Here is a 12,270-nt window from a genome sequence, read left to right on the forward strand (position 1 = left end):
AAGCATGTTCAAATTTCATATCCACGCAGAGATGGTACTAGCGTGTATTAAGATATTAACGCCACTTCATGCGCACACTTTGCCTATATTTTATTATAAAAACCATAACCTCCGGTTAAACTCATTTAAAGTTTTTATTTATTTCTTTAATAATTATTAAGTGAAAAATTACGCTACAAAAACAAATATATAAAAGTAATTAAGAAGTGCACATATAAAAGAAAAATAAATATATGAAAGTAATTAAGAAGTGCACATATAAAAGATAAAACTTATATGATAATTAAAACATGCACGAGCTAATCAAGTCAGAATAAAATTTTTATGAATTAATAAAAATTAAATTTTAATATTTTTCCAAATTTATTTACAAGTGTATTACTAGTTAAATAAATGGCAGCTATTTGATTATAAAAAAAATACACATTGCGGTAAATTTAAATGTATAAATTTAATAGATAAAGTTGAAACTACAAAAAAAAAATTGTGACAAAATGTGAGCAAGTTATATGATTTATGAAATATTTTATTTACAATTTTTTTTTAATAAAGAAAAAGTAGAAGTTTGATGATAGGGATACGTATGACTAGTGATGGAAGGTGAGTAAGTATTGAGGATCAAATCACATTAATTATTATTATTATTTTTATTTATTGTGATAAAAACACTGTTTGTTCATCATCAAATATCATGGAAAAAGACATATAGAACACTTCTCTCATTGTCAATCCAATCTGTTTTAATTGCATTCCACCTTGCATGCTCCCCCCACCTTTTAATTCATTTATCATTGTCCAAACACATATTCAAGAGAGACTATTATTTATATACAGTGTAAAATTATTGTAAATTTTTATATTTTTTCAATATTATTTATAAATAAATCATAAATGTTGAATACTAATCCAATGATTACTGGAAACATCCCCATATTAAAGGTGTCGACAGATAATGGGTTCTCATATATATATATATATATATATATATTATGCACAATATGCAACATCATTAAAAAAAAGGAGCTAATTATTTTCAAATTAATTTGATATTATATGAAATTTAAAAAATATAATTATTACTTGATAAATTTTAAAATTTTTACCTACTAACTAATTATTAGTGTGACGGTTAAGACATTTTGTTCTTATATCTAGGAGTCGCATGTTTAAGTTTCATTCAATGTATGGTGAACAAAGATCCCTCATGCACCGATGGTGAGAGATCCCATGTGCTGTTGTGCACAAGTTTATCTTGCCTGTCACATTTGTAAAAAAACAAATCCACCAATAAATCTAATATTATGTTAAAAAGCACTTCATCCTATCTAAAAACCCAAAGATATATAAAAATGAATAAGTAAAATTGCATTTACTTCAGATTAAAGTAAATATTTTATTTTTCCATTCTAGTAGGGATGACGACGGGATGACGAGATGTACGACGGGCGTGCCTCTCTCATCCCCATCCCCGCATGGTAACAAAGCGGGCACCATATCCTCGTCCATTTTTGCTTTTTCTTAATCTCCGCCTCATATAGCTATAAATAAAGATTTAAAATTCTTAAAAATATTTATAAAATAGATTTATTTTATAAAACATATATTTTTAAAAGACAACTCATAAGAAATTTATTAAAAATTTTTAAAAATTCATTTACTCCTATACATTATATATAATATTTATAATAAATTAAATTATTATCGGGACGGGCAAAGCAAATACAAACCAGCCCGCCCCGGCTCAAAAATCGGGCGGAACTGGGGCTGGATCGGGTTCTACATCCCTAATTCTAAGATAATTCCTCCAGCTTGCATTTCTCCAAAATCCAAAATAAATTTATTGTGCCCTCATAAAAATAAACCATTATAATTTTTAAAAAAATATTTTTATTATAGTGAGATCATATTTTTCACTTCATAAAAGTAAAAAAATACAAACTGACTAATAAATTAACTATTTATATAAAAAGATAAACAGTGATTAACAATTTTAATCAAAAAGTTCATCCAAAGGTGGATCTTAAAGAACACCCTCCATTCTCAAATTCCTCCATAAAAATACAAATTTTTCCTACTTTTTCAAATATATATAAAAAGAAGAAGCATAAATAAAAGCTGGCTATTGAATTATTACTTATGTATACATATATATATATATATATATATATATATATATATATAATGAATGGGTTTTGAGAGAAAGCTAAAAGAGTGGAAATAATGTGATCATTCATGGCCTACTATTAAAAAAGCTATTTAAAGATTAGATAGATCTATATTTGTCCACATATATATATATATATATATATATATATATATATATATATATATATCTTAAAAAAATTAAGTGAGGTCAGTTCATTCCGAGTCACAAGCATGTTTTTGAATAATAGGCAAAATGTCCCTTTTTTTATGAATATAAACAGTACTACTATGCCTTTATCATTCATAAATTCATCAATAGTTAGGAATTTTTATTGATATTATTAAAGTTTTGTGTCATAGTATCCACTTTTAGCATGCCTTGCTATCAATAAAAGTAATTAAATTTAGAGAATTTGTTGTCAATAAAAAAAATAATATCTAATTGTTTAAAATAAAAAATAAAAAATTGTTATAATTACAAATTTCATAAATGTTTAACTTACTTTAAATTTCTCATCGATTAAAATTATATATTTAATATGACAATAATAGAGAATAATACAATTAAATAGAATGATAAAGTTAAATTTTAAAATTAACCTTTAAATTAAGTATGTAGGCAATTAATTTTGGATATGAAAAACTTATAGAAATGGACAATTGTAATGGAAGGGAGGTAGTATACGAGAAGTGCTGATTTTTTTTTTAAGTTATACATAATTAAAAACTAAATACAAAGTCAAATAAAATCTTTTTTATTTTTTTATTAATTTAATATTATTTGTTTTTGTAAATTAATATCAACATACTGGAGTTGCTGACTTGGAAGCAATATGGTATAAAATATGTGAAAATTTTATATTGTTTCACATAAAAAAAAGAAAAAGAAAAAGAAAAATAGTTCCAACCAAGCCATAATCTAACAAAGACCAATCTATTTGAGCCCCAAACCATCTGCCCAAAAGTGAACAGGCCCAGTTCATGATAAGCCCATGAGTATTGGCCTATTTTTAATGTTGGATTTTTTTTCCCTTCCATAAAACTTTTACAATTTCATACTATTTTGGATATTTCGAGATTAGTATAAATTTAGTAGGGAAAATATACATTTTTTTTTTAAAAATAAAAAACATATATTATCATTATTGCTTGATTTATAGTTTTTTTCTTAAAAAAATGAGAGAAAACTATAGACCCATAAAAATCATATATGTATATATCTTATAAAGTGTTTTTATTTATTTATAGAACTTTGTAGTTAAAAGTCAAGTTAATAATTTTATTATAAATGCATATTTAAATTTGTTTTATACATTTTTATTTCCCAATTTATTGTAAATGATATTTTAGTTTTTATTAATTTTTTTGAAAGAAAGATCAAATTAAAATAATTTTTGGGAAATATTCAAACATAGAATATATATTGAATCCCTCACTTATTTCAATAAAAGTTCGTGGTTTATCCACATTTTTCAAAAATTCCCTCACTTATTCTTCTAATTGATTTATGGTCTACGTGAAAACTCAATACTTCAGTAAAAAAAATAGGAACATCAAGCAATTTTGCAATATTAGTTCGATTAATTAAAAATTAAATGAAATTTAAGCACGCATAATTAAATTAATATTTATATAATTAGTTGATATAAAATAGGAATATATATGTTGTTTTAGCACAGATTTGTCTGTTACACACGTTGAAGATTCATCTGTTGCCATATCAAATTCCTTTCCTCTCCATCTCAATAGCATTCTTCATGTGCCACATATTAGTAAAAATCTACTCTCTGTTCATAAACTCTGTGTTGATAACAATATTTTCCTTGAATTTCACTCTCACTATTTTTATATAAAGGACAATGCAACACAGAGAATCCTTCATCAAGACAAGTATAGAAATGGCCTCTACAACCTTGCATGCACTTCAAGATCCACGGCTCTTCAAACTCCTTCAAGATTTCAAGCTTCCTTTTCTGTTAAACCCTCTAATAATTCTTTAAGATCCACTTGAAGAATGACTCTCACTTTTATAATAATTCTTTCCATCAAAATATATTACAAATATATTTTTTTAAAATAAAAATTTCCAAATGAAGAGGCCTTAAACTTTTTATGAAGAAGAAGGAAAAAAAAATCCATGACATGATGTTTTTATAATTTCAATTTAACACAGGATGTTGAAATTTAAGCGGCTCCAAATTGGACTTTGCTTGTGCTTGTGCTTGTGCTTGTGCGTAGACTTTGAATCTTCATGTCAATAGTATATGCATTGTCAGTATTGCTTTTAAATTAAATCTCTCATGACTTCCAAAACAACTTATGAATATGAAGGTGAAGGCATCAATTGACTTCCAAGTCTTGTTGATTAGAATTTTCTCTACAAACTTCTCCGCATTTCAAATTGGTTTCAATTTCATCTTGCATTCTCACCTTTATAATAGTTGAGTTAGAACAAGATAAGGACAAGAAAATTATAGGGGAAAAAATGAGGGAGAAGTAATTATAGCTCCTAGGTTAAAGTCATTTAAAGTTTTTAATTAAATGGCAATTATCACTTGAAAAGATCACTCCAAAAACAAAAAAACAAAAAAACAAAAAAACAAAAAAACAAAGTTATATATCAAAATTTAAGTAAGGTGTAGTTCATTTTAAGTTAAGCGTATAGAGCTGGTAACGGGGCGGGGAATCCCCGATCTCCTCCGGGACCCGACCTGACGGGGACGGGGATTCCTCGGTTTGTTCTCCCCATGGGGACGGGGACGGGGGCAAACCCGTCCCCGTTTAGTAAACGGGGTGGGGGCTGGGATTACTATCTCCGCCTAGCGGGGATCCCCGTCCCTGTTAAAATATATATATATATATATATATATATATATATATATATATATTTAATTTTAATTATTTACAATTTTACCATTTTATAATATCTAATAAATGTTTATATTCTTTTAGATTCTAATTCAACAACGGCTCATTCTACATGTTACACAATTAGTGATGATATGGATGTGGTGGATGAAGAGGTAAGGTATTAAATATTCAATGCTTAAACGTTATATACATTGTTATATTAATAGAATTTTTTTTTGCTTGATTTATATTTTAGGTTGATGTTCATCATGAGGATGGAACCGCAATTGATTTATGAGTTGATAAGTGTGGAGTTGGTTTTTGTGTTTAACAAATTAATGGTAAGTTGATTATGATTTTACCAGAAGACTATATCATGTTTTTCAAATTTGATTAGAATTTGTTATGTGATATCCTCATATCTTTATTACTTTTCTAATTTGATTGAATTTGTTGTGTGTAGGTTTTAGATTGTGTCAACAGACTTGATTGGCTTTTTGATGTGATTGCATAAAGGAAGCTCTACGGACTACGTCTACGTGCCATGAAATCCTAAGACAAGTAGCCTTTATAGTTTATATTCTACATTTCGAGTATCAGACTTATATTATATTGTAGTATTTTACTTGTATGAATTCTAAATTCCATATTTTGCTTGATAAGCATTTGGAGTATTTTGTTTTTGTAACTTTTTATATGTTGGTTTGTTGAGTTTTATTTTGAATGATTTTTATGGTTTTCATGTGTGTTAGTGTGTATTAATATTAGAGTTTTCTAAAACAATCAAAACTTATAGGTATATGGGGATCCCGTCGGGCGGAGACAACTCCCCCTCGGGACGGGGATTCGGGGACGGGAATGGGAGACCCCTCCCCGTCCCCTTGACCCGTTACCAACCCTACAAGCACATGCTTTGTCCTTTATAAAAAAATTCATCAATAATTAAGAATTTTTATTGATATTATTTAATTTTTATGTCATATATAGTATCCACTTTTAACATGCCTTCTTAATTTATTATAAATAAAAAATAATTTAATACATAGAATTTGCTCCGAATAAAGGATAAGATATAATAAGTACGGATTTATTTGAATCTATGCAAAATTAAAAAACAAATTCGAAGTGAAATAAATTTTTTTAATTAATATGTGATGTAATATTATTTATTTTATGTGAAAATTTTACATTATTTAAAAAAAAAAGAAAAAAAGAAATCCAAATAGACCGTAATCTAAACAAAGTTTAATAAAGATCTATTTGAACCCCAAACCATATGCCCAAAACTAAGGATAGGCCCAATTAAAAATTGGCCCATGTGTATAGTAAAGGGCCTAAAGCAAAATGAAATTTATATAGTTTTGAAATTAACGATTTTTAAGAATATGTGCACTTTGAGGATGCAACTTATTGTTTTATTAGCATTTCGTAGAATTTTATTTATTTATTTATTTTTGGTATTTGATGTGGATGTTATGCCATGTGATTAAGGAAATGAAATAATTAATGGTGTTATGTCACATGTCGATTTTTTTAGTGTTGGACTTTCATCTTCCTTTCTTCTTTGTTTGTTTGTTTGTTTTTTAATTTTTAATTTTTAATTTTTTTATGGCATCCATAAAACTTTCACAACACCTTTTTAAACACTTCAAACATTAATTAAATATAAATATAGTTGAAAACAATATATATATATTTCATGAAAAACATATATTATCATTTTTGACTGGTATCTCTTTTGTTCTCAAAAATAAAAATAAAAAAACAAGAAAAAATTAAGTATTTATCCATAAAAATTATATTTGTTTATATATCTTATAAAGCAATTTTTTGTTTATAAAATTTATAGTTAAAAATCAATATAATAATTATATTATAAATACATGGTTTGTTGTGGATAGGGGTGTAATCGATCGAGTTCGAGCTGAGCAGTATCGAGCTCGAGCTCGAGCTCGACTGAAAATCGGTGACTGAGCATCTGCTCGAGCTCGATTGAGATTTATTTTTATAGCTCGAGCTCGACTCGAGACACAAATCGAGCTCCTCGAGTTCACTGGATTAAGCTCCGAAAAGGTCGAAAAATAACCATAAACATTATGCTCGAACCCTCGAGCTCGCACTCGAGCTCGAAAGTTTTTCCCCTGATTTTTATCAAATAAATCTAATATTATATATATACATACATGCTCGATTAGGCTTGCGAGCACTCGAGCCAAGATCACAATACTCGAACTCGGCTCGCTCGACTACTCACTGAGCTACTCGAGCTCCCGAGCTCGATGTCGACCGAGCCGAGTTCGAGCTTTTCACCGAATCGAGCCACGTAGACTTGCAGTGAGAGGTGTATCATTTACACCCCTAGTTGTGGATGATACATGGTTTTTTTTATTAAATTCTTTTAATTGATTTTTGAAGGGAACCAAATAAGAATGATTTTTTATTCAAACACATACTAAATGTGGATTCCCCCTTTTATCTTTCTAATTGACACTCATCATCGAGTTGCTTGTCAAAATTTTCTTCTGAAAATCTAATGGATCCATAGGAAAAAAGGAACATCAAGCAATCCTGTAATATTAGTTTGATTAATTTAAAAAATTAGAATTAATCACACATAATTAAATGAATATTTATATAATATTAGTTTATATAAACTAGCAATACATATCATAATATTTTTTTATAAGATCACAAAACACTATTGACCATATAATACAACAAAATCTCAATAATTTATCTCATTAGCATCTTCAGAGATGGTCGTTAATTCTCCATCATCAGTGCTTAAGCATGACACCTTTGAAGGTATTTGAGTTGGTTCTGAAAAAAATGGTTTTGGTGGCATTTGTAGGCTATCAACATCCCCTTCTAACATCTCTATCACTTTGTTCATGGAGGGCCGATCTGATGGCCTTATCTGTATACACCACAAACCTATTATGCATAACTTCTTTTCTCTTTCATCAATCACAAAACTTGCATCAATTTCTACCATGTCATGATCAACTGTATGATTAACAAGTTTATCATAAATCCATGAAGGATAATAAACTTGACTTGTATTCTCTGCTTTTAGATCTGCATTCTTTCTCCCACCAGTCATTTCTAAAAGTAGCATACCAAAACTATAAACATCACACTTGTGAGAGATAACACCAAAACTTCTCGAAATCAGCTCCGGAGCAATATATCCTATAGTTCCTCTTGCAACACTGACTGATACCAAATTGTTGTTCTTTGGATATTGTTTTGCGAGGCCGAAATCAGAAAGCTTTGGATTGAAGTTATGGTCTAATAGAATGTTATGCGATTTGATGTCAAAATGCAGAATTTGCATATCGCATCCTTTGTGGAGATAATCAAGTCCTCGAGCAACTCCTAATGCAATTTCAATTAGTTTGTCTAGAGAGAATTTGTGGTTGGGGCCATTATTAGATGAGAAAATAAACTTATCAAGAGAACCATTAGGCATGTACTCATATATTAGAGCTCTCTGCATGCCATCTGAACAAAAACCAATTAGTTTCACCACATTTATATGGTGAACCATGCCAATAGTCGAAACTTCATTAATGAAATCTTCACCCGCGTTGTGTTTAGAATTTGTCAACATCTTAACAGCAACAAGTTTGTCCCAAGAAAGTCTGCCTTTGAAGACAGAACCAAATCCTCCTTGGCCTAGTTTCTCTTTGAAGTGACTGGTCATGGTGATGATGTCAGTGTATGAATACCGAGTAGGTACAAGAGTTTGTTGATTTCTTAAGAATTTTTCCACAATATCAATGGATGACATCATTTGGTACAATTTATTAAAAAGAAAAGCACATACAGTTAACGGGGCAAATACACATCTTCCCAACACTGCAATCACTGTCAAATAAATAAAATTTAAAATAAGTATAAAATGAAATTTTTATATCCTCTCCATGAATGGAAAATTTTTTTAAGAAGAAATTAATAGTGAGAAACTATTGGAAACCATTGAAACATTGAGGTTAATTTAGAGACGTTTGATTTATACCTGTCAGTGTTTTGGCAATTTGTAACACTACCACCACAATATATATGGTTGATATCACAAGATAGTAATTCTTCCAACTACCGTCTATTTCTAGACAGCGGAGAAAATTTGACTCCATTCCATGTACAATTGATAGAATTCGTTGTTTGATTGAATTTCTATGGTCGGTGATATCTTGACGAGTTTCCCTGTTGCAAAGAATTGTTTGTATTTACCACTTATATGCTATGCAGCTAGATATAACATACATTCACATACTCTTTTGGGAGAGGGTTTTACATGCTACTTTTGAAAAATAGTATAAAATTACCTCCTAATTACAATTTATGATAGTTTAACTAGCATTAATTTTTTTTTTTAATTAGCTCTTTTCTTGTGTATTGTTTTAGTAGTCTTTTTCAGTTCTTATTCTTAGGATAGGAAAGAAGAACCTAAGAAAAATGCAATTCATTAGGTATTATATATATATAATTAATATTATAAATAAAATATGGGATTTTCTGTAAAGTAGAAGGAATATATAAATATATAGTTTTAACGAAGCAATATGATCTTTAATTTATTAAGAAACAAAATGTAATCTCATATTATATATCTAATACACAAGAGATTAATATAAAGATAATAATAATAGAAAAGTCATTTTAATCCAAATTAAAACATCAAACTTTGTTCGTGGTGGCGAGTAAATTAAATAGAACTAGATGGGAGTTAGGTGTTAATTAATTTAAGTATTTTTCAGAATCAGAAATAAATTGCTCACCGTAAGGACTTTCTTAAGCAATATCGGATGGAGGTTGATCTTGAAAGTATTCGATGGAAAGTGAACCCCTTGGCTAGAAACTTGAATATGTCAACTGACTCTTGTCCTGAATATGGATACCACCAATTAATATTATCATTATTGGGAAACATGGCAATAAATCGGCAGTAAGGCATAAGGGCACCAACACCCTTGATGGGACGAGGTAGATGAAGGAGTTGTTGTTATTGTGGCTCAAGCAAGGCACAGACCAGTAGTTATGCATGGACTTGTTCTTCACTTCTTTTGAGCAATTCACCAACGTAACCCATGTGTATGTCATGTAGTACTTGTTAGTACTCAGGTTAGAGAATGTGAGATGAGAGGCCGGAGGGGGAAGATGGCTGCATCGGCCATTATTATACTTGATCACCATCCCAACATACATCAGTTGTATGTCAAAATCGACATCATCATAGAAATAATCTCTGTCATAGTATGTGATATTGGTGACGTAGTAGCTGTTGGAGAGCAGACTGAGGATGGTGTGGTTCATATGATCGCATGTGAGCTCATAGTTTGGATTGCCACAGTTGGGAGGATCGTCTTTGAGACGGAAAGGATGTCTAATGTTTGTGAGGTTCCCACATGATGATGGAGCACAATAATCTCCTGCTGCAGAGACAAAAGTACTACTATCAAAGAAGAAGAACAAGATGAAGAGGAAAATGGCAGAGAGCAGAGGTGAAGGAAGAAGATTCATCATATGCTTGAATACATAATTGTTTACATTTCTACAATATCATACTGCAGTTTTGCCTTATGTATATATATATATATATATCATAAAATTTTAAAGGCTTTGCAAAAGAGAAAAATACATAACTTGCTATTATTCGGTTTTTTTTAAATGTTATAAAAATTATTAATTCAGTTAGACTGCCAAGTTGGACCTTCAAAGTCTTTTGGACTTTCAAAGTCTTTGTGCGCGTGTTATTAATCTTCATTTCAACTACTCAAGGCCATCTTCATTTCAATTCAATGTTAATATTTATTTCAGATTAAATGCCAAATAACTTCCAAGTCAACTATGTAAGTTTTTTTTATTTAATATAAATAAATAAATTGTAGCTTATTAGAATAAAACAGAAAAATATATAAAAGGAAACATAGAGAAACCAAAGCTTAAATTAATTAAATACTAAAGAAATTTTAATTAATACAATGATAAACCGTATTTTTTATATTCCAATTATATATTAATAAAAGTGAATAAAATATCTACGAATTAAAAAAAATAATTATTATATTTCAATTTTTTTTATAAAACTTGTATTTATATAGTCTAAGATAAAGACATTTTATAAAAAAAACCAAAGATGTACATTTTATATATATATATATAAAGAAATCTATAACATGATATTATTATCATAGTTTGATTTCAACATGTGACTTGGAAATTAAGCGTCTCCAAATTGGACTTCAACGGTATTGAATGATGTAACACCATCTCTTTCATATTTCAAATTAATTAAATCTTGGGTGACTTCTTAGTCCCTTAAATTTTACAAGTAATTAATTAATACAAATTTTCTCACTACATTTCAAATTTAATTAAAGTCAATAAACAAAGTTTTCCACATGTCATACATAATTCCGTATGCATGATCATATGTGTTTCATTTTGATAGAAATTCCTTTTCTTTCTTATGTTGTTAGTGTATAAAAATAACAATTCGATTTAAAAAAAAACTAGAGATCATATGATAATTAAAAATATATATATATATATATATATATATATATATATATATATATATATATATTGAACTAATTAAGTATCCACTAATTAAAAATTAATTATTATATTTCAATTTTTTTTATAAAACTTGTATTTATATAGTCTAAGAACAAGATTTTTAATTAAAAAAAACCGAAAAGGCAATAAACATTATATATATCAAATAATGGCGAAACCTGTAGGACTCGATGATAGGGGGGTTGAAGCCTAAAAGGCAAAAGTGTTAAAGTATGTGAAAATTCATGTTGTTTTTACAATTATGTATAGATATAATTCATGTATTATACATGAATAAACTAAGTGTGAAACAATGTTTATCTAACTATATTTTTTATGAGTTTATAGTAAGTTTTTTTTGTCTGACCGAAGCGATAAATGCTATATACATCAAGGGCATGTGCACAAATGGGGAATTAACCACTCTGTTTGAGCATCTTCACCCAACCACATAGGGTTTGGATAACAAGCGCCCACAAACACAACTGGGGACCTATTATCAATATCATTGCATCTAATAAAACTTAAACTCGAGACTTCTTAAATATCGAACACTTTCTTTTTATAATGGGAGCAATACAGTTAGACGGCTAGCACTTATTATAGGATGATATTTTTGTTTTTATTTTTAAAATCTTGTTCTTAAATATATTAAAAAACACTTGTTTTCTTTTTAGTAAAATACAAGAAAACAAAAATAATATCTTTTAA

General features: G+C 28.6%; 2 protein-coding genes across 3 annotated transcripts; both read right to left on the reverse strand.

Moving 5' to 3' along the window:
- Positions 1–7,655: 7,655 nt before the first annotated feature.
- LOC120254697 (rust resistance kinase Lr10-like) lies at positions 7,656–10,104 on the reverse strand. Of its 2 annotated transcripts, XM_039262753.1 has the most exons (4): positions 10,031–10,104; positions 9,780–9,885; positions 9,017–9,204; positions 7,656–8,865 (listed from the first exon to the last, which is right to left on the reverse strand). In XM_039262753.1, the coding sequence occupies exons 3-4, from the start codon at positions 9,132–9,134 to the stop codon at positions 7,721–7,723; spliced, it is 1,263 nt and encodes a 420-aa protein (XP_039118687.1). In that variant the 5' UTR covers positions 9,135–9,204; positions 9,780–9,885; positions 10,031–10,104; the 3' UTR covers positions 7,656–7,720. The 2 variants fall into 2 exon arrangements, with proteins under 2 accessions (XP_039118687.1, XP_039118686.1); XM_039262752.1 differs by lacking the exon at positions 10,031–10,104 and having other exon boundaries at positions 9,780–9,990.
- Positions 9,961–10,542, reverse strand: LOC120254700 (putative RING-H2 finger protein ATL21B; the record flags this gene model as incomplete). Its single annotated transcript, XM_039262754.1, has 1 exon — positions 9,961–10,542. A coding segment is annotated over exon 1 (564 nt), but the record flags the coding sequence as incomplete, so codon positions are not given.
- Positions 10,543–12,270: the final 1,728 nt, after the last annotated feature.

The sequence above is a fragment of the Dioscorea cayenensis genome, unplaced genomic scaffold (genome assembly GCF_009730915.1).
Source record: "Dioscorea cayenensis subsp. rotundata cultivar TDr96_F1 unplaced genomic scaffold, TDr96_F1_v2_PseudoChromosome.rev07_lg8_w22 25.fasta BLBR01000582.1, whole genome shotgun sequence".
NCBI lineage: Eukaryota > Viridiplantae > Streptophyta > Magnoliopsida > Dioscoreales > Dioscoreaceae > Dioscorea > Dioscorea cayenensis.

Bases quoted from the DNA above. Each gene is read 5' to 3' on its own strand.
- LOC120254697 (XM_039262752.1), bottom strand. From the start codon at position 9,955: ATGCCTTACTGCCGATTTATTGCCATGTTTCCCAATAATGATAATATT. The intron at 9,205-9,779 runs GTGAGCAATTTA...TCTTTGCAACAG, and splicing joins TGCTTAAGAAAGTCCTTACG to GGAAACTCGTCAAGATATCA. The intron at 8,866-9,016 runs GTATAAATCAAA...TTTATTTGACAG, and splicing joins AATTGCCAAAACACTGACAG to TGATTGCAGTGTTGGGAAGA.